Source organism: Callionymus lyra, chromosome 18, assembly GCF_982586985.1.
Source record: "Callionymus lyra chromosome 18, fCalLyr1.hap1.1, whole genome shotgun sequence".
NCBI lineage: Eukaryota > Metazoa > Chordata > Actinopteri > Syngnathiformes > Callionymidae > Callionymus > Callionymus lyra.
In genome coordinates, this window is record NC_141835.1 from 11275408 (window position 1) to 11301410 (window position 26003).

The following is a 26003-nucleotide window of genomic DNA, read 5'->3' on the forward strand; positions in this document are numbered from 1 at the left end:
CTATGGCCAAACAGGTACATAAATGTACTTGTCGAATAGAATTACAATAATTATCAAACTTCTCTTTATTGTGCTTCATATAATATAAAAGTTAATTACACAATGAATGACATCAAAGACCACAATGTTGTCCTTTTTATTTCTTAATAAAGGCAAGTGACGTGAATATATATTTATCAACAGCTATTGGTAAATAATAGAATATTATTCGGTTTTCTCGGAGAATAAACTGAACTTTTGCGTCTAATCTCTTATTTACTCGCTTTGGAATATAAATGTTTTAAACACAATAAATGTCAGTATATTCGCAACATCATGACATCACATTAAAAAAAAACAAAAAAAACCCACTTTGAAACTTCAAGGACCTCAAGCTCAACTGGTGTTTCCGCCATTCCCCACCGTCCGTGAAGGCAGCATCAGTTCAGGGGCGGGTAACCGTGCACAGTATGGCGGACGATGGAGACAGTTCGAGCGGGCCTGTTGACAGCAGCGGCGGGACCGGGGCGGCGGACGAGTCGGGGGCTCTGGGCTACGGCTACGGCATGTTGCTGAACCTGTGCGCGGTGGCGGCGCTGGCGGCGCTGTGCGTGGTTCTGTACCGGCGCTGGGCACGGCGTCTGGGCGCCGACGCGGCCCAGGGCGACGAGGCCTCGGCGCTTCCCAAGATGCGGAGACGAGACTTCACGCTGGAGCAGCTGCGCGACTACGACGGGCTCCAGAACCCGCGCATCCTCATGGCCGTCAACATGAAAGTTTTCGACGTGACCAGCGGCAAAAAGTTTTACGGCAAAGGTAGGTTTTTTTGTGCGTGAATGACAGGCTTGGGGGGTGTGTGTGTGTGTTGGTGTCCCGGCGTGAGGGTTTTGGGCGCAAAACGCTTTTGTGAATCGCTAGCATCGTAGTTGTTTTTTAGGGGCTTTGTCTGCTAATGTGATGCTAACATGCGTCTTGCTAACAACAGCCACGACTGAGCGACGACTTTTGTTTAACACAACGAGTCACAAAAAACGCGTTTTATTGACGAATTGTAGTGTTTTAGGGGAGATTCGTGGCTCCGGGACGTGTTAGCTCGTTCACAGACGCGGTGCTGTCTGGTCCAGACTCACCGCTTGTTTACACTCTCTCGACCCACTTTTTTGAACGATACACGAATTATTTTCTTTATTCTTTGACGACGATTCATGCTTAATACAAGTATTTTAGCGTAAATATGTAGATTTAATTCATAATATAAGGCTTGTTGATATGTTTAAAAATATAAACTCTAAATGCAAAAATGTCCCTTTTCTTATATATATTTAATGTTTTATCACAGCAAATCACCTTTTTAATGTTAAATATTAGAGGTTGGATAGAATCGATACTACAAGCGAAGTATCAATAATCTTTGGTTTTGTTTTCGGCTTTTAAATCATTTTATTTCCATCGTTGTTAATATTTCAATAGCGTTTGTTCAAAATGAAATTATTTTGAATTCTTTTTTTACAATAAACATGTTAATATTCAGACCGATTGTTCATTATTGTGCATCCGGCCACTAGATGGCAGCAGTCGATCCAGCGGTGACTGAGGACGAGAGGATGCGGTCACTTGTTTTCGAGCTGATGTTTTAACATATTTCACTACATAGAAAGAATCGTTAAATTGAGATCCTGGCGATGACTGAGAACGAGAGGATACAGTCGACCCTGCTGTTTAGAGATATTTCGCCACATGGTAGCAGTTGTTAGATTGAGATCCTGGCGATGACTGAGAACGAGAGGATACAGTCGACCCTGCTGTTTAGACATATTTCGCCACATGGTAGCAGTCGTTAGATTGAGATCCTGGCGATGCCTGAGAACGAGAGGATACAGTCGACCCTGCTGTTTAGACATATTTCGCCACATGGTAGCAGTCGTTAGATTGAGATCCTGGCGATGACTGAGGATGAGAGGATACAGTGGACTCCAGCAGCTTTTAAAGCTGATTTTTCGACATATTTTGGTTTGAAAACAAATGAAAACAGTTACGACTTCGTCAAGAGTCACGTTGTCTGTAAATTCTGCAACACCAGTCACAAGTACTCGACAATACTACACATATGTACATGTTACTACAGTATCACAATGTGTTGTATACACACATACATATACACATATACGCAAATACACACATCTATTATTGATAAGAGTGGAATAAAGTGGATAAAAATAAACCAGAAGTTGGATTTTCTGCGGAGGACAAAGCTCCGCCCACCAGCTCAACATCCACGTCCACCACGTCCGACAGAACTATGTAATAAACTATAATTATTCACAGGCGGCTCGAGTGTCTGCTCGACAAATTGTGACACACAGATGTCAAGACAGTGAACTGAACTGGGCCTCAAAGTGAAATCGTGTCTCCATTCCACGTTCACTTAAAAACCAGTGAAGAGTTTTGTTTTGAAGGTCTTTCCCGTTTCTAAGATCAGCTTCTTTTACATCGACGCGTACAATAATCTTGACTGATTAGGTAAAAGTTGTATCGTAGAAATTAAAAATGGAGTCTGTACATGTTATTGTTCCCGTCATTATAGTGACCTTATGAAGATGCTAGAGTCGAAGATAAGATAAGAAAAGCAGATTAAGATACTTATTTACTCATAAAGGAGTGCCGTCTACAGATGGTAAACATTAAAATGAGTTCGATCCCTGACTTGAAAGTATTATAAGATGATATTTGGACAATATTAATAACCGACTTTCTCTGTGAATTTCCAGAAATGTAAAGTATAAATATACACATAAATCGGTGTATATTGCGGGCAATAAGGCAGTAAGTAAAACTGTACATTTAAAGATTTTTCTATTTATTAAGGAAAAGCTTTCCAAGTCATTTTAATCTGTGTAATTGTACTTCCTGTTGAGCTGCAAAAAAAAGAAAATGCTGATTCAGCAACACGTTCTTCGTCAATGGCTGCTCAGTACTTTTGCCGGAGTCTGTTATTAAATACATTTTTGGTGTCGCAGCCTCAGGAGTGATCGTTTGATCAGCAGTGTCGCACTGAACCATCCGTACATGTTGTGTGTGAACTCTTGTACAGCTTGATAAGACTTTGTGCGACGTGGACTAATTTTTTTTTTTTTTTTCAACCGCTGTTAAACACACGTCAAATAACCCGAAGGCTGTCCTTGTATGATTTTTGACTTTAAACCCTGAAGAGAGACTTGAAAGTGGATTTGAAATCACATGCGAGTCATTAAAGGTGTAGCTTCATGTTTGTGAGTCATGATCTCAAAAGAAGATTTTTTGTTGTTTCCAAGTTTATAAATAAATGTCTTTAACCTACTTGTAATTTTGACTGACTAACCCAGCAAGACATCGTTTAATTTATCATCAGTTTTAGACACCATGATTGAAGGTCAAGGCCTAGTTTGAAGGTCTCTTCAAAGTAAGGTCCACACTCTGGCCTGGGGAATGTTTCATTACGTCTTGTAAATAAGACATTCATTTGTTGAGACGAATGAGATAGTTTATATTTCAATAAAGTGTGGATGAAATAATAGTAAATTATCAACACGGCAGCAGTCATTACAAGGACATGACTGAGGATGAGAGGATACAGTTTTTAAATTAACATAATTATTGTTTATATTTCAATAAAGTGTGTATGAAATAATAGTAAATAATCAACACGGCAGCAGTCGTTACATGGACATTCATGTCATGGCTGAGGACGAGAGGATACAGTTTTGAAAATAATATCATTTATGGTTTATACTTCAATAAAGTGTGTATGAAATAATGGTAAATAACCAACACGGCTGCAGTTTTTACAAAGACATCCCTGCCATGACTGAGGATGAGAGGATACAGTTTTTAAATTAAAACAATTTATGGTTTATATTTCAATAAAGTGTGTATAAAATAATAGTAAATAACCAACACGGCTGCAGTTTTTACAAAGACATCCCTGCCATGACTCAGGATGAGATGATGCAGTTTCTAAATTAACATAATTTATGGTTTATATTTCAATAAAGTGTGTATGAAATAATAATAAATGACCTACACAGCAGCAGTCGTTACAAGGACATCCCTGCCATGACTCAGGATGAGAGGATACCGTTGACACCAGTAGCTTTTAAAGCTGATGTTTTAACTTTATTTCCTTTTGAAATCTGTCATATTTTTAATTGTGTCCCTAAATGCTAGGTTGCAGAGTAAATATTTAGATTATTTTCGTATTTATTTATTTATTCTCTATTTTAAATAAACTCACTGATATTCATGGTTCATGTTGGACACATTTTCCTTAAGTAAAAAACAATAACATATATTTAATTTGTTTTAAATCAAAATACTTAAATAGGTAAACATTTATATATCTATATATGTTTTTATAATATAATTCATCGTTTATATTTTAAGTGTGTATAATAAATAATTTTCTTTTTCTTTATAATATCTATATATTTACAATTAATATATAAACATTTGTCGTTGTTTCCCTTTTGTGTTGCAAACTTCCATCGCTAGGTGGCAGCAGTTGTATGTTTGTTGCAGTAACGTTCTCCGCGGCTAAATACATGACAACGTCCCGTGATGACTGAGGACGAGAGGATACATTCACTCGTCTAGAGGATGTTTCTTAATTTTTCGCTACATTGTTGCAGTCGTTACAATGCGATCCCGATCATGACTGGGGATGAGAGGATACAGTCGATTCCAGCAGCTTTTAAAGCTGATATTTGGACATATTTTGGTTTGAAAACAAATGAAAGCAGTTACGACTTCATCAAGAGTCATTTGTACTGTAAATTCTGCAACACCAGAGTCCAGTACACGACAATACTACACGTCTATCCTTGTTACTACAGTATTATTGAGCCTGTATCGTATCAGCGGATTCTTGCCAATAAACTCCCCTAATTGACTATTTTCTCGTGACTGGCGTGTCTTTTATTATCGACTTGTTGCTCATGAATCCATTTAGATTTTATCAGGTTTTGTTCTCAAATAAACATTGATTGATACGAAGATAAACGTGAGGCTAATGGACCATCAACAGATGATCTACTCCAGCTTAAATAATTGATGGTCGCAGCTTCTCACGTGAATGAAAAGGTAGTCTCTGCTGGAGTCACATGCTCAACACGCTGATCAGATTGTTTGATTATAGTTGAAAACTGTTTGTTTTTCTCCTTCAGACGGTCCTTACGGGATCTTCGCGGGTCGAGACGCCTCCAGAGGTCTGGCCACCTTCTGCCTGGAGAGGGACGCCCTGAGGGACGAGTACGACGACCTGTCGGACCTCACGGCCGTGCAGATGGAGAGCGTGAGAGAGTGGGAGATGCAGTTCATGGGTGAGAACCTCGTCCTGTCAATGGAAGTTTGTTTGTACATCATGAGACAAACTCATGATGTGGTGATTAAATAGAAACTATGTTCATGAACTTGATGTTTAACTGGTTTATAAAGGTATTTACTTGAAACTCTCAAAGTCACCATTTAAATATATTATTTATTAGTATTTCAATGTACTTATTGGTCTTTTAAATTATGTATTTATTTTAATTTATTACTTTTTATTCATGTTTCCTTTTTTTTTGGATCGATTTTCAAACTTTATTTCCATTTAAAATCTATCATATTTATTATTATTTGCATATTTTTATTTAAACAAATTCACTAATATGTATATATTTACAATTAACATGCAAAATTCATGTTTTTTTTTTCCAAAAATAACTTCTGTCGCTAGGTAGCAGCAGTTATTTTGTCCTTCATGGCCAAGTGAACCTTAAAATCCTATGATGACTGAGAACGAGAGGATACAGTTACTCTTTTTCGAGTGAATAGTTTGATAGATAGATGGAAAACTTCCGTCGCTAGGTGGCAGCAGTTATTTTGTCCTTCATGGCCAAGTGCACCATGAATTCTTGTGATGACTGAGGATGAGAGGATACAGTTATTCCATTTTCGAGCAAATAGATAGATGGATAGAAAACTTCCATCGCTAGGTGGCAGCAGTTATTTTGACCTTCGTGGCCAAGTACACCATAAAATCCTGCGATGACTGAGGACGAGAGGATACTGTTACTCATTTTCAAAGGTAATATATAGATAGATGGAAAACTTCCGTCGCTAGGTGGCAGCAGTTATTTTTATCCTCCATGGCCAAGTAAACCTTAATGTCATGTGATGACTGGGGATGAGAGGATACAGTTACAAATTTTCGAGCGAATTGATAGATAGTTAGATGGGAAAACTTCCGTCACTAGGTGGCAGCAGTTATTTTGTCCTTCATGGCCAAGTATACCATAAAATCCTGTGATCTCTGAGGACAAGAGGATACAGTTACTCATTTTCAAGCCTGGATAGATGGATATTAAAATAATAATTGAAATATACATAGAAAAATGTATTTTTTATTATCATGGCTGGTCTTTGAAGTGAGGTGGCTTTGAAGTCTGTGTAAAAGATAATTGTTGTTGTTTTTGTCTCGCGTTCATAAAATTGTTTTCTTCCTACATCACCTTTATTTGGGATTTACACTCTTGCCTGGAAAAACAAAAGTAGAAAGGGTTGAGGGAAGAAGTTTGAATTTGGGTGACGATAATAAAAGTAATGCATTAATACCTTTTAGAATATATATATATACAGTATGTAAAACATGTTATCTTCTCGTCGCACATAATAAACTGCTCTTAACAAGCGTCAGTGGAATGTTCACGAGTGTTTTTTTTTTTTGGGAAATTCCAGTAACAGCTGTTCTAAGAGTCTGTGCTGCAGCCGAGAGACATCTGGGCCGGTCATGAGTTCCGCTCCAGAGAACTGTGGTTAAAAGTTTCCTCGTCACGAGTCGACAACCAATATTTAAACGCTGTCGTTTCTGCTCCTGTCGTCTCGCAGAGAAATACGACTACGTCGGGCGGTTGCTGAAGCCGGGCGACGAGCCGTCGGAGTACACGGACGAGGAGGACATCAAGGACCATCTGAAACACGACTGAGCGGTTCCCATCGCGGACGACCAAAGCCAGGAAGCCCCAAAAATCAGCTGCAAAACAGAACCGCCCCCCTCCAGACTCCCTCTTCTTCTTCTTCTTTTGGTCCCTCCTTCTCCTAAAAAAAAAAGAAAAACTCTCCCGACGTGTCTGGCGCTGGCCGCGGCTGTTCTGGACGAGGGCGGAGCTCGACGTTCCCTCTTCCGTCTTCATGTCGATGGGACATCTCGGCGAAAGGGATCTTTAAAAACGAAAAAAAACAAAACAAGCGGGGGGGGCGGGGTCTGTCGATGGGAGGGGGTGACGGATGGGCGGTCACTGCTGCATGCAGACCACAGGTATGGTCAGATGATTCAGGGGGGGAAGCTATTTTTCTTCTTTTTCTGTTTTTTGTTTTTTTTTGTCACCGCTGCTCACCAATCAACCGCTTTTTTCAAAATCATTTCCTCCAAAAAAACCGACAAAAAAACAACAAAAAAAACAACGGTGGGCGTTCTAGTTCGTAGTGTCGGCACTACTAGTTTTTTTCTTTTCTTCGTTTGTCACCATGTGATTGTAAAGAGGACGAGAGGGAAGTGTTTCTGTCCGAGTGGTCAAAGGTTCTTTGCCATTTAAAATCGGTCATTGAGTGACTCACTAAAGGAGGAGGAGGTGGTAGTGGTGGGTGGGGAGGGGGTTTAAAGGGAACTTTTAAAAGGCGGTCCTAAAATCAATCCACTCAATTGTTTACATGCTTCACAAGCCAGCTGCGAGTCTGTAGAGTCCCCTAGAATGACGGTCCAAGTATTAATCGTGCCTTATTTCGTTCGTTCGTCAGTTCTGCAGGAGGGTGTTCGACCCCAGTTAAGACCCCCCAAGACAAGAAGAAGGCACCGACTGTCGCCGTCCCTCACGTCACCAAAACCAACTCTGTAAATAGTATCAAAAACGCTCAGTGTTACTGCCATATTTATGTAGTCGACAAACTTCAAAAGAAAACAAACCCCCCACACTATTAGTTGTCATTTGTCTTATTTTTTTTCTTTTAGAACATTTCCCCTCCAAGAGTTGCTGCAGGGTCGGACCGGTAGCTGTTATTTGCTGTTTCTTTTTTTTCTTTTCTCAGAGACGTTGCTTATCCTGTAAATATATCTGTCATTTTATTCAAGCATGTGCAACAACGTGAGCTACTACGGGCGGATTTCCCACCACATTGTGTATTTAAATGTCGGGTGTTGCGTGAATGTGTGCGTTTGTCTGTGTGACCGAGACAGGAAGGGATTTGATCGTGCATAATAAATCAATTTGGTTAATAATTGACGTCCGTCTGAGGTTTTTTTTTATTTTTGCTGCTCCACGGTGACCAAGTGCAGCCGAGTCATGTATGAGTGTTGGATAAAATACATATGAATATTGCAATTTAATTTTACACAACACCGTTTATTTAAGTATATATTTATTATGTTTTTCCGGCTTAATATATATTTTTTTATTATAGTTATTTTATGATTTTTATTTTAATAAAGTGTGATTAAAAGTATGATTAACACATATTTTTTTTGTGTTGCAATTAAACATCAGACCACCAGATGGCAACAGTTGTACACTGAGATTCCAGCAATGACTGAGGGCGAGAGGATACAGTGGACTCCAGCAGCTTTTAAAGCTGATGTTTGGACATTTTGGTTGAAAATGAACATGCAAGTATTCCTAACGATGGTTTATTTTTGTGTCGCAATCGAACTTCAGGACACTAGATGGCAAAAGCCATTACAATGAGATCCAGGCGATGACTGAGGACTAGAGGATACAGTGGACTCAAGCAGCTTTTAAAGCTGATGTTTGGACATATTTTGGTTGAAAAATGAACATGCTAATATTCATAACGTTTGTTTACTTTTGCATTGCAATTAACTTCAGGCCACTAGATGGCAACAGTCGTTACACTGAGATTCCGGCGATGACTGAGGACGAGATGATACAGTGACTCCGGCAGCTTTTAAAGCTGATGTTTGGACATATTTTGGTTTGAAAACAAATGAAAGCAGTTATGACTCCGTCAAGAGTCATGTGGTCTGTAAATTCTGCAATACCAGAGTCAAGTACTCGACAATACTACACATATATCCGTGTTACAACAGTATCAAAATGTATCGTATCGTTGCACCGTATCGCAATATGTATCGTATTGCCAGATTAATATCAATAAACGCCTCTAGAGTCAAAAAGGCCATATTTTATTTTCTAATAATTGTTTTTTTAATCATAAATAACAAGTACATTTTCTCTAACCTGGTGTCAGTTATACTATGTTTCCTCTGACAGAGTGAGAACCATGGTCTCTATGTCAGAGAAGATGATCCTCATACTTCCCGGGATCGGAATCTCCACTAAAACCTTTCAGAAAACATGACTACATTCCATCATACCTTCTATTTGTTGTCCCTATTTAACTCTATTTCTTATGATCTCGTATCTCCAGAGGGATTAATAAAGTTAATCTGATCTAATCTGCAGAAATTAAGAGCTTTAAAAAATGAAACGCATGAAGCTGTACTGATTTGTTTACTGTCATTCAAGAAAAGCTATATTGATTTCAGTGAACTATCTCAATTAAACTTTATTCAAACGAAAGATAACTGAGGTTGCAGTTTGAATAAAACTTTATAAACAAAAAGACAAACAAGTGTTTTGACGAAAACGTTTTTTTTTTTGTTTTTTTTACAGGCAGAAGCCCTGGAGCAGAACCAGACTCTGTCTTCTGGATCCATCGGCATACTCAGGGGTACTGCGAGATATGCCCGTCTAAAAAAACAATATTTCGATTTTTTTTAAAAGCCATTATTGAAAGTTCATTATCTAAAATATGTACAATGATTCAAATCACACCTTTTAGTGAGTTTTTAGCAATATTCTTATAATGAAATTGAAAAAAATTATGTTGCATTTTTGTATATTTTGTCCATTTTAACTGTTCAAACAACTCTTACAATTGTTGAAAATGTAAAAAAAAAGAAATATATATATAAGAATAAGAAATAAATCAAAGCTCATAAAATTAAATATATATTTTTAGTAATAAATTAATCAAGTCAATATCCATCATGCATGGAAATAAATTGTTAAAAAAGAATTCGGTGTAATAATAAAGCGACGCTGGCGTGGCTCACTGGCGCCCCACGTGTCTCCCGGATGCTCCGGGAACTGCATCAAGTGTCGCCTCCTCTTCCCTGGAATCTTGTTGGTTTCTCGCGATCATAATGAATCCGTAGAAGATCATCTTCGCTGCTGTGATCGCGTGAATCCTCGTCCTGTTCTATCCAGCATCCACTCGAGGACCACAGTGAGGGAGAGAAGGACAATAGTTCGGGTGTTCGTGAGGTTGACTGACGGTTCTGTCGGTGGTTTGTTGTCCAGCGATGGCCGAACATCTTTCCCAGAGCGAGCTGGACTATCCTTTCAAACTCCTGGAGTATTTCAACGGATTCCGCGTCTCCAAGGTGACCCAACTTTCATCCTAGCATCGTCACGTGCAAACGGGTGTGATTTACATACTTTTGAATAGGTTTTAGGATCAATTATCCTGATTTTTTTTGTAGTATATCGAAGGAAAAACTGCGTTCCATTTGTGAAGAAGCGTCTAAACTGGGCGCTAAGTATCACAGTGTCATCAGCATATTGAATGATTTTGCCATTTCAAATATTAAAACAGAACTTTTAAGCATTCATTATTATCGTTATTTTTGGAATAATATAATTCAATCATTCTTTATTGAAACGTTGAATTAACTATAGAAGCTTTGTTTTTTTTCCAAGCATTTAATTATGTTTTGAATAATTTAGTTTAATAGTTTCTTTATTGAAAGAAAACGTTTTGAATACTGAAATTTGATTAATTTCTTTCAGAATATTTGCTCAATTAAATATGTTTTTTTTAATGATGTTCTAATAACCATAGTTCAAAAATAAGTGTTCTTAATTGAACATAAACATGTTGGTATAATAGTACCAACATGATTTTTTAAACATAGTTTTTGTTCTAATTCTAATAATAAAAAAAGGAATGTTCTAAATTGTATATAAATTCGTACACCTTTAAATTTATTGTTGGTATGACAGTGCCACCATTTTTATATTGCATTAAAAAGGCTACCAATTGAAAACTATTGAATTTAGAACATTTATTACAATATCAAAATCTACGTGTAAACAAATTCATTTTGAAATTTTTTTGAGTTTTTTTAATTCGTAGCCTTTTGAATTCAATATATTAGCAAGAGAGTACCGGGCTACCTGATTGGTCTCTCACGTAGCGCGGTACTCTTTTGTTATTGTCTGTCATTTTTATATTGAATTTAAAAGGCTACAATATATACAGTATATATTGAATTAAGAACATTTATATTTGTAAGATTTTTCTTAAACAATATTGATAATGTGTTTTTAAAAGATTTGCACAAGAATATTCAATTATTCAAACAATAATTAAATGCTTTAAGAACAATCAGTCAATGAAGTTTCAACATTTAAAATGTCAATCCTTCAATATTCTGATGGCAAATAAAATACCTTTATATTTAGATTTTATATTTTGTCTTTGGTTACTGATAAATTCTGAAAAATTTGAGAAGAATGTGATTTAAATAAAGCCACTGTTTCTCTCTCCAGGTGATATTTTCGGCCTGTGAACTGGGCGTGTTCGACCTCCTGCTGAGGTCACAGGAGCCCCTGAGCGCCCCTCAAGTCGCCCAGGAAGTGGGCGCCAGCGTGGACGGCGTGGAGCGGCTGCTGGACGCCCTGGTGGGGATCGAGATCCTGGAGGTGGAGACGAGAGACGGGACAGGTGGGTCTCTCGTCTCAAAACTTTATTCAATCGTTCACCTGATCTTCTGTCGCCACTACAGCGTATTACAGCAGCACAGACGTGTCCAACCTCTACCTGGCCAGGACCAGCAGCAAGTCTCTGCACAGCATGATCCTCTACCAGTCCCAGACCATCTACCCTCTGTGGAACAACCTGCTGGACGCCGTCAGGTGCAGCACTTCTTCACACTCTGCAACCACAGAGTAACGATTAAAAAATACTCCTCACAGGGACGGGAGGAAACCGGAGTCGACCGGCTCCGACAAGTGCACAGAGAAGTCTTTCCTCGGCATTTATAGGTCAGCGAGTTTTCTCTCGCGCTTAGTGCCGCTGGCTTGTGATTGAAACTTTTTTACTCTGCAGTTCAGAGGAGGAGATGCTGAAGTTCATGGGTCTGATGGACTCATCCTGGGTTCTGGACGGACACGATGTGGTCACAGCCTTTAACCTCTCCGGCTTTGAAAGCATCGTGGATCTGGGAGGTAAAGCTACTGCGGGAGAATAAGCATTTATTATTTTAGATACAAATATGGCACAATGAATGCATTAAAAGGTATTTAAAATGATAAAATTATAAACATGTTATTTATTCACATCAAACCATTATAAACATGATCTTTTTGTTCTTCTAAGTAGTAAGAAAGGGTTAACTTTACCACAACATCATAGATGTAACTTTATATTTACGTACAGTATATACTCACAACACACTTGTGTTTACACTTCAATGCTTTACTTTCATTTTTTATTCATGATAATATACTTTCATGCTGGTGATTAAATCTAGCCAATCACAGAAGACGCCAGGGAATCCAAACCAATCAGGAGAAGACAAGTCTTGGCGTCTATCTTTCACTACACAGCGACACCACTACACACACACACAACACAACACAAACACAACAGTGCAGTTAGAGCCTGTGTAACTTCATTTGAACAAAATGACCCGGTTAATATGTTTCATAGTATTTAAGATGTTTAAAGTTTAGGATTCGATAAATCAATACTTACAATCAGTTACAATCAATGACTCAGATCAGATACTAGAGGATTCAGACTTCTATCCCAGAACATATCATAACAATTCAAAGTTTATTTGAGAGAAATTAATATATAAATAATTATATTTAAACCATTTTATCATTATGTTATTATCAAATGTGTGACACTATAGCTGGCATTAAGGTGAGGACATTAGTATTAAGTAGTGTGTATTGGCAAGAATCAGGCGAAACGATGCGTATCATGATACAGCGATATATTGCAATACTGTAGCAACAAGGATGTATTTGTAGTATTATTGAGTACTTGACTCTGGTGTTGCAGAATTCACAGACCACATGACTCTTGACGAAGTTGTAACTGCTTTCATTTGTTTTCAAACCAAAAAAAGTCCAAACATCCGCTTTAAAAGCTACTGGAGTCGACTGTATCCTCTCGTCCTCAGTCATCGACGGGATTTCATAGCTGTGGAGAACGTAATGACTGATGCCATCTAGTGGCTTGAAGTTTAATTGCAGCACAAAAATGAAAAAACGTTCTGATATTTGCATTTTAATTGTAAATAAAATTTCAAGTTATTTTATTGTACACACAATTTATTGAACGGTAAACAACTATGCTAAAAAAAACCTGATACAGCTATCGATATGGTATTTTAAAAATATTTTTCTTTTAACACCCTTTCTCTCAACGTATAAATGGACATTTGAAAAAATCCACTTGATATGACACTTAATAGATAAAACCTTAATTTACGTTTGTAATGTATTGTAAAGTTATAGTAAAGTTATACCAAATGCTATACTTGCTACCAAAGAATATTTTCTAAATGATTTAATCCCCAATGAATGAACAAACCTGTCATTTTTTATATTAAGTTTAATATCGAGTGACGCCTAGAAAAAACAATATTTTTAAATAAATATATACAATATATGTCTCAAATAAGTTTTGTTGTGTAGTTGTAGTTGTGTAGGGATATGTGACAGTAGCTCATAGACCTAAGAAAGTGGAGGTCGAAGGGAGACGCTGAGATGTTCTGATCCACCCTCAGGGTGCACCGGCGCTCTGGCCCGGGAACTGAAGAAAGCCTACCCCTCCTCCTCCATCAAAGTGTTTGACCTGCCGCAGGTCGTGGAGACGAGCCAGAAGCACTTTCTTCAGGAGGGCGACGAGGTCGTGTTCGAGAGCGGTGAGCAAACAAAGGGATGGATGTTTAAAAACCACAATCATCCCGGAGTAGATAACAAACCCACTCACTCATCTTTATGACTGTTTTTCTGCTTTTAAAGTTTGATTGAGTGTTTTTTGACCAGTAAAATCTGGGTCACAGGCTGTGTTTTTTTTTTTTTCAGGAGATTTCTTTGCCGGTGAACTTCCCTCCGCCGACTTGTACGTTCTAGCCAGAGTCGTTCACGACTGGAATGAAGAGAAGTGCCAGACTCTGCTGAAGAAGATCTGCGACTTGTGCAAAGAGGGTGAGTTTAACCTTTTTTTTATCGGTTCTTCCAGATTTTTTTTCCTACGACGTCTTCTCCAGGCGGAGGGGTCCTGCTGGTGGAGACGCTGCTGCTGGAGAACAGACGAGGGCCCATCACGGCTCAGATCTTCTCGCTCAACATGCTGATGCAAACGGAGGGCAGGGAGCGCTCGGCCACGGAATACACCCGCATGCTCAACGCCGCCGGCTTCCAGAACGTCCAGGTCTGCCGGACAGGAAAAACCTACGATGCTATTCTCGCCACCAGATGAACTCATGACTCTCTCTGAGTCTAAATGAGTCACATTGTGATGCGGAAGTGACTTGAGAAGAACCAAATATATCAGCTTTAGATCGTTACTGAGCCAATACAGATGCTTTTTTCCGATGTTTTGATGTAATTTAAATGGAATCTGCAACTGTGTATCCTAAGTATAAACCTTTATGTATTTAAATGTTACTTATCATTTCAATATTTGTTGTGCAAACACTGTGAATATAAATAATCGAACTTCAAACCTCGACATTCTATCACTTTTTACTTGAAAGGAAATAAAATAAATGAATTGATTGAACAAAATGCGTTTTTCATTGAAATAAATGCTCAAATAATCACAGTAAAGCTGCTGTATCATGATAAAAACTTACTATATTCTTAGGTATATTCTTTTCAAATAAAGGTGTTTAAAGAAAAAAAAGATTTGAGTGTATGAACAATAACGTATTTAAATATTACTTTTAAAATTAAATATTTGTTTGTGCAAACACAGTGAATATAAATAAAGTTGAAACCTCTACATGACATTCTATCACTTTTTACTAGTAAAGAAAATGTATTAATTTAATTGATTTAATTTAATTTAAATAAATGTTAAAATATACACAATAAAGCTGCTGTATCGTAACAACTCCCTATATTATTTTGAAATAAAGGTGTTTAAATATTTATGTATGAACGATAATGTAATTTAGATATTACTTCTATATTTTAACATTTGAATCTGCAGGTACTGTTGATATAAATGTTTAAACTTTAATCATCCACAAGGAATTCTTCCACTTTATATTTGAAATAATATAAATTAAATGAATGAAATTTAATTTTACTTTATATTTCAGCATATAGAAAATAAATAAATTTATTTGATTGAATATAATCATTTTTTTATTGAATTCAATGATAAAACACGAACAATTAATAATAATAAACAACTTCCTATATTGTTAAGATATATTATTTTAAAAATAAATGCTTTTAAAAAAACGCATCGTACGCATGAACGACAATGTATTTAAATATTACTTTTTAATTACAACGTTTTTTTTGTGAACAATGAGTATAAATATTTAAACCTCAAGTATCCACATGACGTTCTCTCAGTTTATATTTGAAATAATAAATGAGTGAAATTGAATAAATATTATTATTTTTATTTAATTAAATGATAAAATATGCTCAATAAAGCTGGTGTTTTTTGATAACGACTTCCTAGATACAGTCTTGTCAAATAAAAGCGTTTACATTTTTTTTCCTGAGTAAACAATTGTTTTAAAAAAGACAATTAATTTATATTTTCTTATTGATTATTTCGAATAGAATCAACCAAGTGTTCAACTGTTGCTGAAATAGTAAACAAAACCTTTGTTTACGTACTGATGGTGAACACGTGACAGGATTCGATCAATCAGCGGGCGTCACCTGCGCGTCTTGTTTGCGTCATTTTGCAATCGCCCATTACGTCACAACTACAATGGATTTAGATAAAAGTCACTACAGTGAAACTAGATACCCGCGTATATTAAATATATGAAGATGGCGCAAATATATAGAATGTTTATTTGAGTAAAAGCAAGCCTCTGTACACATTTTTTTTAATTTATTTTTCTGAAATTAATTTCAAATAGGTTGAAGAATTATTTAGGTAAGCAAAGTTTCAAATAGTTATTTTTTAATAAAAATTCGAAATAAATAAAACGCCTTTGAAGGTTTCGCGTCAGCGTCGTGGATGTGGCGGGTGCTGCTGCCCCCGAGCGGCGGACAAGCGTAACTGCAGTGCTCCTGGGTCAGCGGCGCTGTGTTTGTGTATGTGGAATGCGGGTCAAGCGGAACTCTCTCGGCCCCAAACTGCTCTTCAAAAACCCAAACCCCCCAAACTGCGGCTCGCACCCCTACTGACGCTCTCTGTACGTAACCTTCCACTTTTCCTAGCGACTCTAACGGGTTTTGAGCGCGAACGCGGAGTGTTTGAGTGACTTTCTGTTTTTCCAGGCTCGTCGCACTACGTAGTCATTTAAAATGGCGCCAAAGATTAACCTTAACCAACGGATTGACGTGAACCTGGCACAGCGAACCCTGCTGGTTTAGCATCACAGCGAGCGTAAAAACCCGCGTCGATAACTCCGAACCTCGGGTTTAAAATCGACTTTTAATCACTTTTTAAAAAAAACCGTCTTGTCAAATTCGGACTTTATTAGCGTGAGACGGTGTAAGTCAATGTTGTGTTAGCATCTATGCTAAAAAAAACAACAACCCAATACGTCGACTTGTGTTTGTACACTTTATAAAACTGATATTGATAAATGCGTTTTTTATTTACTTAAATATAAGTGGTAATTGTTTTAACAAGTCTTCCGGGACATGTTATCCCCCCGGGGGCACCGGCTGTGCTGGGCCTGCTCGTTGCATAACGGGGGAGATTAGCCTCGTATGCTAACTACAACTAGCGGCCTCGTTTTTTTAAAATGTCGTCCATGTTTACTTCATAAATGCAACTTTTTTTTCCCCCAGTGTTTTGTTTGCGAGACGCTTCTCGATCGCCTGCGATACTTCGTCGTCACTTCCAAGTCGAAACCCCTTTAAGATTAGGGCGACTTGCAAAAATGTTGTTTGCTAGCTGTCATCGCTGTCAGCTCGTATGTTGAACCCCCACTAGACGACACACCCTAATGTTTCCATGTGTCCGGAGATGAAGGTAAGTTCTTGACACACCTGAGGTTGATTTTCCGGCTCGCAGCTTGTTTACGAGTTTGTCCTGGAGACCAAAACAAGGATGTAAACAACTCGTGAACTCGGTGCTTGTACATTTGACTTTTTATTATCACTTTAAAGTAGAACCAGATCAGGTTGTTTTGGTTAATAAACGTCTCTTATTTTAAACTCTCATGTGTTTGCCAGGTAACTTACATATTCGATAGTTATGGTTGTCGAGTTTTACATTGATATTAATCGGTTTATACAGAGTAGTTTATGTAAGTTACATAAGCTACTCTGTATGTGCAGTTATATTTCTGACAACAACTTGGTGTTCTGGGAGGTTTCTTGACCTTTTAAGTATGTTTATATTGTTTCGATTGTTTAAGCTCTTTGTGACCATGGTCTGGAAATGCACTCTATAAATATAAATGACTTACTCACTTTCTTGATGGAGTCTACGGACTCCTTTAAGAAACATCTTAAGACGTTTTTATTTGTTCAGGCTTTTCCTTGTTTTTTGGAACTCCTGTTGTGTTATCAGTCTTATCTTGATCTTTTAAGTATATACTTTATTGAATATTGTTTTGATTGTTTAAGCGCTTTGTGACCCTGGTCTGGAAAAGCGCTATACAAATAAAAATTAATTACTTACTTACTTACTAGTACTCTCCTTGTTTTAAAACTTAAAACTAATATTCTTAAAAATACAACTGTACTCTACATTTTATTTTTGTCATCTGACTTAATATTTACAACAAGTTACTGAAAAGTTTTTCTTAAGTATATGTGTAATTAAATATATACAAATAATTTTCTTAATTATTATTTAACTTTTACTTTAGTCTCCTGCAATTGGAAAATGATATACGTTTTTTCTTTTTATGCATGTAACTCCACAGTCTAATAATATGAATTGTGAAACATAATTTTCCATCACTTATAATGTTGTTATTACATATTGTATTTAATATCATGCTCAATACATATTCTGTTATCCCACTATCCCTTGTATTACTCTTGGAGCCTTTTGCATTGATACTTATCACAATACCACCTCAGATAAAATACTCTGAATATCCATAGTTATGTTCAATTTTCTTTTTGACAACAACTTGTTTACTTTCTCTCTCCTCGAGATAGCAACAGATCAAAAGTACTCTGTACTTCTGTCATTTGTCTGATTCTATATTTACAAATTTAAGTTTTTCTTAAGGGAAAGTTTATTCTCTTTTTATTAAGGCTACTGCAATTGGAAAAATAATATAACAATTTAATTTTCATGCGGGTAACTCCACATTCTAATAATAATAATTCTTTACACCAAAAGTAAAATTTCAAATAATCTCGTACACATGGTAATTATAGATAACTTTCAGTAATAATGTTATTATTACACATTGTATCATTGTTGGTTGTTACATATTCTTTAACCTCACAAGCCCTAACAAAAGGTCCCACATTGTATTAAATCTGGAGCCTTATAAATTGACATTATTTACTATTGCACCTCCCATAAAATACTCCTATATATATATCGTATATACGTATATCCTAAATTATTTACAATTTCCTTTCTGGCAAAACTTGGTTTACTAGCACTCTGCTTTATTTATTTTTTAATTCAAAATAAGCAGTCATTCTGCCTTAAAAGTATTCTCTACTCAACGGTGTATGTTTTTCATTTGATTGATTCCATATTGAAAAAATTGCATCAAATCTTTCCTAAGAACTTTCTTACAAACGGTAATCTTGAATTGTTTTGACCTTTTCGGTTTGGATTACAGCAAATTGGCAAATAATACAACTATTATGTTTCCTTGCAGGTAACTCCACATTCTAATAATTGAACTGGTCAAACATCATTTCTATAACTAGTCATGTTATTATCACATTTCAACACCAACAAAATGTGGCGTAAAATATTTATTTTTGAGACGTTTACATTGATATTTATCACTTCCGCCTCTTTTATAAAATACTCTGCATATCCTTAATCATTAACTATGTTACATTACTGCTGAAGATTTCAAAACAAATCCTTTCCTTTCATTTTGGGACACCAAACACCGTCAATAACAAACCCAAGACCAGTGATGGTTATTTTTTAAAGGTTATATTTTGTGTTTTTTGAGACCTTTAACAAATATGTTCTTTGCTTTTTTTTTATAGAGGACGCAGGGCGAAGCGTCATCAGACGGGCCACCATGAAGAGAATCCGACACCCGAGCAGCAGCGATGACTCGGATAATGGAAGTAAGCAAGTAATTATGCTGACACAACTATTCTAGAGCTACATATCGGTCAGAGGGAGGTCAGTGTAACCAGTTATCAACGCCTCGAAATGTCAGCAAAGGCTTGGTTCGTCATTATGCTTCTGTCACAGTCTCATACGTTTGTTAATGCTAAATTGATCTTTATAAGATAAAATAAAAATATCGTTTGTCCGTCCTGTCTCACTCAATACTTCTTGTTCAGGAAAGAAAAAGAACAGCCAGTTGAAAAGTAAGGACAAGAAAAGGAAAGGCACGAGAAAACAGTGTAGGAAGGACAGACTCCGAAAACACAATATAAACTCTGTTTAATATAAATCAGGATATTTCAGTTAACATTGCATACACTTGAAGCTGCTACTTTTGACCATCATGTTATTTAATATTTATCATCTGTACTCTATATTATACTTTTTGTCATTTCATTGATACCATATTTACAAAATTACATCAAGCTTTTCTCAAGAATAATTGTAAATTAAAAATGTACAAACATGTCTTAAATAGTTTTTGCCCTTTAGTTCCGGCTGCTGCGATTAGGAAAATAATTTAAAGTATTTTCTTTTCTTGCAGGTAACTCCACATGCTGGTCACAAAACTCCTCGCAGCCAAGGAGAGGAACTGGACAGAAACCTTCTGAAGTGAGTGAGATTCTTAATCCAAAATGCATTCAAAAAATAAATGTTTGTAAATCTCTCGTTTTTAAAATATTTGCATGTACTTTCCTGAAGTATTTTCCAAGCAAATTGTGGCCGAGGGCATTTGTTTCTAAATACATCAAACTGAGGACGAGCAGCTCATTCATAGGCTTTTAACGGCTTGTTGTTGTGTCCCGTTATCTTTCAAACCACCCGTCAAATGCAGACTTTGGTGCACGCCCTCGGATTAAGACAAACCTAATGAAACACAAAACACTACACGTTTCCTGGATTGTTTTGGAAAATGCAGTTTCTTTCTGTGTTTTTAAATCTGTTGTGTCTGCTCTGAAGGTTTTCAGAACGGATCTCATCACAGCCATGAAAATGCACGACTCATGTCAACTGAGCCCAGAGGACTTCTGCGTACTTGCCGACCCGTGGAGGCAGGAATGGGAAAAGGGAGTCCAGGTCCCCGTCAGCCCTCAGTCCATCCCACAGCCTGTTGCCAGGTAGAATCATGGGAGCTTCCATCGGTGGGGGAGAACGTAGACTTAATATTTGTATCTTTTATTTAGAACTCTGGCAGAAAAGGAGAAAGAAGTCATGTTCGTACGACCAAAGAAATTGATCAGGACATCGGGTACTGAAGCTCTGGGGTACGTGGATATCCGTACGCTGGCGGACGGAATGTGTCGCTACGATCTGAATGAGGAAGACGTCGCCTTTCTACAGATTCTCAATGAGGAATTGACCAAAATGGGTGAGTTTTTAATTCATCTTTTTAAATGTTTTAAGGGATTTATTATTATATTTTTCAATATTTTTCATTGAGAGGTTGAAGTTATTCTGGTTTTAAGTAATAATTAAAAAAAAGAATCCTATATTTTCAAAATGAGCTCCAGAGAGTTTCCCTATAGGGATGACAACTGAAGCTTCTGCTCATGGAATTGTATTTTTTCCCAGCGTTGCCTTCGCTGGATGAGATCAGCATGGAGCGGGTGATGGAAGAGTTTGAGCGAAGCTGCCACGAAAACATGACGCACGCCAGGGAGACGGAGGAGGGTCTGGGCATCGAGTACGACGAGGACGTGGTTTGCGACGTGTGCCGGTCGCCCGACGGGGAGGACAACAACGAGATGGTGTTCTGCGACAAGTGCAACATCTGCGTGCACCAGGTGAGGAAAATATCTTAGAAGCTGTCTTATTTTATTAATATTTACATTCTCCCATCATTTCTCAGGCCTGTTACGGAATCCAGAAAGTGCCAAAAGGCAGCTGGTTATGTCGGATCTGCGCCCTCGGCATTGTCCCGAAATGCCAGTTGTGTCCGAAGAAAGGGGGAGCGATGAAGCCCACCCGCAGCGGGACAAAGTGGGTCCACGTTAGCTGTGCCTTGTGGATTCCCGAGGTACTGTATAAATGCGTTGTCAGTCATTTATATTGTTACATATTTTGTTTATGACCATTGGTCCGTTTACTTCAATAGGTGAGCATCGGGAATCCGGAGAAGATGGAACCAATCACCAACGTGTCCCACATTCCCAGCAACAGATGGGCTCTGATTTGCTGCCTCTGCAAGGAGAAGGCCGGAGCGTGTATACAGGTGAGGACGGTGACTGTTGTGCTGAAAGCTGTCCAGAAATGTTTGTCAGTAGTGTTTGTTTGTGTTTGCAAGAATCTGGCTTTACAACGTGTATCAAGTAGGAAGAAGGATATATTTGCAGTATCATCGAGTACCAGACCACCTGACTCTTGATGAAGTCGCAACTGCTTTTATTTGAAACCAATTCAATTTTATTTAAAGTGTCTTATCATAACAAAGTTAGCTCAAGACACTTTACAGTTGCAGACTATAGTGGAGAAAAGAAAAACGGATCCCAGCGAATCAACGAGTAAATCAGAGCGTGGCAGTAACGTAGGAAAAACTTCCTTTTAGAAGGCAGAAACCTCGAGCAGAACCAGCCTCGGTGTTGACGGCCTCCTGCTGCGACCGGCTGGGAGGGTGGGTGGAGGGGTGGGGGCCGACAGATGGATGGGGAAAAGGGTGAGGGAGGATACAGTGAGAGAAAAGAGGAGAGTATAGAGTAGAAGAGTCCATGGAGGTGCTGGAGAGATCTCTGGATCGTTGACACAGTGGAGATCCTGGAGTGTGGAGTCCTGGGGCTCCGGGAGAGAAGAAAAAAGTGTGGGTTTAAGCTGCACAGGTGACAAATATAATGCAGGAAAAAAGGATTTACACAGAGAGAGCGCTCGGTGTCTACCTCCAACAATCTAAGCCTATAGCAGCTAAGAAAAAACAAAAAGGGCTGGTTCAGATCCCGAGTTAGTCCTAATTAAAGGCTTTATCAAAAAGTAAAGTTTTAAGATGAACCTTAAACAAAACATGTCCAAATATCTGCTTTAAAAGCTTGACTGTATCCTCTTGTCCTCAGTCATCGCCAAGATCTCGCAGGATTTCTTTTTTTCTTTAGATGCACGCATGATGACTTCTGCCTTCTAGTGGCCAGATGTTTAATTGCAACACACTATTGATCAATCGCTGTTAATATTTCCAGGAGACTGAAAAATTCTATTTTACAATGACAAGTTTTTATTTTTAATTCAAACTATTATAGATATACTTGATGGGTTTCCTGAGGATAGAAAAAACAAAGTTTCGTTTCACTGGCTTTTCTCTTGTAAAATTTTTATTAAATTTTTATCCTTCCTCTTCCTCTAGTGCTCAGCCAAAAACTGCCGGATCGCCTTCCACGTGACCTGTGGCCTGCACGCCAGCCTGGACATGAACACCATCCTCACCGAGGAGGACGAGGTCAAGTTCAAGTCCTTCTGCCCCAAACACTCGGGGCTGGAAGGCGCAGAGTTCAAGGAGCAGGACGAGGAGGACGAGGAGGACGAGTGCGTAAAAGACAAGAAGGGGAAGCGGAAAGGACGAGTCAGAGAGGAGGAGGACGACAGCGCCCCCTGCTCCTCCTCCAGCCTCGTCCCGCAACCCTGCCAGCCCAGGACCACCAGCGAGCAGGAGAAGCAGGTGAACCTGCGCAAGCTGAAGCTGCGGGAGATGGAGGAGGAGTTCTACCAGTTTGTCCACCTGGACGCCGTGGCCAGTGAACTGAAGGTGGCGCCGGAGGCGGTGGACTTCCTCTTCCAGTACTGGAAGCTGAAGCGAAAGGCCAACTTCAACCAGCCGCTGCTCACGCCCAAGAAGGACGAGGAGGAGAGTCTCGCCCGCCGCGAGCACGAGGTGCTGCTGCGGCGCCTGCAGCTCTTCACGCACCTGCGCCAGGACCTGGAGAGGGTGAGGAGCTGCTGACGACCATGATGGTCGTTTACAAACCACAGATGCATTTTCTATTAGAAGAATAGAGGAAGACGTTAAAGGAAAGAGGAGCAGGAGGAGAAGATGTGCAGCTTGATAAAGAATTTGAAAGAACAGAAGAATTACACGTGTTAGATAAAACGACAAAACCCTGAAAGTTCCTCTTCTATATGGAGGAGCTACAAGTCTTTTTGTCGCTCCAAACTGAAGAGTCTTCAGTAAGGGAGTGGGTCTTAGATCGGTGAAGACGCTGGTCCTCCTGAAGAGACTCAGACTAGAAACACCTCTGAGCTTTAGACGTCCAAGACTGGAGCCCTCCGGGAATCCCTGGGAGGAGGTCTTCGGTCTGACCCGAGAGACACGGCAGAGAGAATTATTGATCTAATTTAGTTTGTGGGGAAATCTTGGCGTTCCTTCTAGAGAAGAACAGATGTTTGGAGGAGTTGACCAGCGAGAGAAGATCATCTGTTGTTCTTCGGTGAAGAGGGTGATTCAATAACAGTCTTTTCCTCTCCAGGTGAGGAACTTGACCTACATGGTGACCCGGAGGGAGAAGCTAAAACGCTCCATGTGTCGGGTCCAGGAGCAGATTTTCCAGCAGCAAGTGCGACTGCTGGACCAGGATCTACTCCGAGGTACGATCATGATCATCGTTTCTTTTGATCCGCAAACTAATGAAACTTTGATCCTTTAATCCCAGGTAATCCATCGTCCAAGGGTCTAGAGAAGCTGGTCTCTCCCGACAGCTCCGCATCTCAGGGTTCCCAGTCTCACTGGGGTCACAGCGGGCTGAAGACCAAACGCTCCTTCAAGTCCTTCAAGCGAGAAAAGAGGAAAAACCGCGACAGAGCCGATCCTCCCTCGCAGCACGTCGACGATAAAGACCATCTCCGTCTCCTGCACGGGCTGAAGGAGCCCAAGATCCAGCTCCAGAGCCTGAACCGGGACCCCAAGCAGGACTTGTTGAGGACTTCTCTTCTGAACCGACGGAGGCGGGAGGCGGAGCAGAGGACGGCGAACGGCCAGTGGAGAAACAAAATGGCCTCCAACAATCTGGAGAAATCGCTCTCGGTGCGGCTGGTGGACATCAAGCACTCGGATTTCCAGGGTTTGAACGGAGGGGGGTCCACGCACACGGACCCGGACCCTCACATCTCAGAGGACGCCGTGAACGGCTGCCCGAAGAAGGCGGCGCACGCCAACGGCTCGCACAGGGCACACCTCAAAGGCTGGGGGAAGTTCCGCATCCCCAAGAGGAGCCCCAAGGAGCCGCAGCTGCTCCGGCCGCTGACCAACACGCCCGAGCCCTCGCAGCCCAGGACGCGGCTCCAGGGGGCGCCGGAGCACGACGCCTTCGACTCCAAGCCCTGTTTGAAACGATGCCATTCTCACCAGCTGCGCGGGGACTCGGCGCTGACCCGCCGCTACGTGTCCGACATCATCCGCCGAGGCGTGTTCGCCTCCTGAGAGCCCCCCCTGTACCCCTCAATCAACAACGGCTCTTTATTTTTCTTGATGAATACTGAGAATGCCTAGTTTATAAACAGAGTTGATATTTATTTTTATTCATACAACAACAAAAAAAAAATCGTGAAACTTTATTTTGAGCTAGTTTTATTTTTCCAATAGAATGATGTCAAGTTGCCACTTAAAGAAGAAACAAAAAAAACAAGCATCACTGAGAGACGTTGTGATTGTTGCTCGGGACCAGAAGTTTGGATTTTTTTCCAATTTTCTTTCTTTTTTTTTTTTTTCGGAAGTATTAAAACTCGGTCACGTGTCAGTTGCACTTAATCACAAACGAACACAACGAACACGCACTTGAAAAAGGTTAATCTCGCGTGAAATTACTTTTATTTTATTTCCTTCATCAAATGAATATTCCACCGAAAAAAAAACCCCGAAATCTGAACGTTGTCATCCGCACTTAAGTGTAATTGAAACCCATCATGTGCCTAAAACTTTTGATTTCGACGCGTTTGCACTACGAGAGGCGGCACTGGTGCTGGTCGTGACCAGTTCTTTTTACAAATGAAAAACGACGGCCCGTGTTCGGCCGCTGCTGTACTACTGTTATTATGCAAAGCGAGTCTCAAAGTTTGTCTGAAAAGGGAATAAAAAGACTTGTGAAGAAAGTGTGCTCGTGTGACGTCACTTGAGCGCGACGCGTCATCGAATTAGCGGCCGTTGCGCAACACCTGCTTCAAAAACTCGCTTTAAAATGTCCGGAGTTTTTTTTTTTTTTAGTTTTTTTCTCAGACAGGTTTGACGAAACTGGACGAGCGAGTCTTTAACATCTTTAACGCTGCGGTAAGTTATACCTTTATAAGAATACACTTTAAGTATTAGCCACTTGTAGAGTTAGCATTTAGCCGAGTGTTAGCATTTACGGAAGTGCACCCCAATATATAAATATAAATATTTTATTAACTTAATTTGACTACAGAAAAGTCAGTCTGAATAAGTGACACATGCTATGCACATGTTTCTTGTTTTAATCTGG

At 39.2% G+C, this 26003-nt stretch overlaps 3 protein-coding genes across 6 annotated transcripts; all 3 read left to right on the forward strand.

Moving 5' to 3' along the window:
- Window positions 1-217: 217 nt before the first annotated feature.
- Window positions 218-8269, forward strand: pgrmc2 (progesterone receptor membrane component 2). Its single transcript, XM_087780304.1, has 3 exons — window positions 218-795; window positions 5178-5333; window positions 6883-8269. Exons 1-3 carry the CDS (start codon window positions 450-452, stop codon window positions 6978-6980), a joined length of 600 nt encoding a protein of 199 aa, XP_087636430.1. The 5' UTR covers window positions 218-449; the 3' UTR covers window positions 6981-8269.
- A 1910-nt stretch (window positions 8270-10179) lies between these two features.
- On the forward strand, window positions 10180-14812 carry asmt2 (acetylserotonin O-methyltransferase 2). Its single transcript, XM_087779676.1, has 8 exons — window positions 10180-10453; window positions 11622-11796; window positions 11858-11987; window positions 12048-12116; window positions 12181-12299; window positions 13874-14011; window positions 14175-14297; window positions 14360-14812. Exons 1-8 carry the CDS (start codon window positions 10373-10375, stop codon window positions 14569-14571), a joined length of 1047 nt encoding a protein of 348 aa, XP_087635802.1. The 5' UTR covers window positions 10180-10372; the 3' UTR covers window positions 14572-14812.
- Window positions 14813-16353: 1541 nt separating this feature from the next.
- On the forward strand, window positions 16354-25635 carry jade1 (jade family PHD finger 1). 4 transcript variants are annotated; one of them, XM_087779697.1, is made up of 13 exons: window positions 16362-16483; window positions 16569-17271; window positions 19443-19526; window positions 19749-19811; window positions 20117-20184; window positions 20533-20690; window positions 20757-20941; window positions 21145-21356; window positions 21422-21589; window positions 21668-21784; window positions 22901-23479; window positions 24018-24135; window positions 24201-25635. In XM_087779697.1, exons 3-13 carry the CDS (start codon window positions 19478-19480, stop codon window positions 24965-24967), a joined length of 2484 nt encoding a protein of 827 aa, XP_087635823.1. In that variant the 5' UTR covers window positions 16362-16483; window positions 16569-17271; window positions 19443-19477; the 3' UTR covers window positions 24968-25635. The 4 variants fall into 4 exon arrangements, with proteins under 4 accessions (XP_087635822.1, XP_087635824.1, XP_087635823.1 ...); XM_087779696.1 differs by lacking the exon at window positions 16569-17271 and having other exon boundaries at window positions 16354-16483; XM_087779699.1 differs by lacking the exon at window positions 19749-19811 and having other exon boundaries at window positions 16363-16483.
- The last annotated feature ends 368 nt before the right edge of the window (window positions 25636-26003 follow it).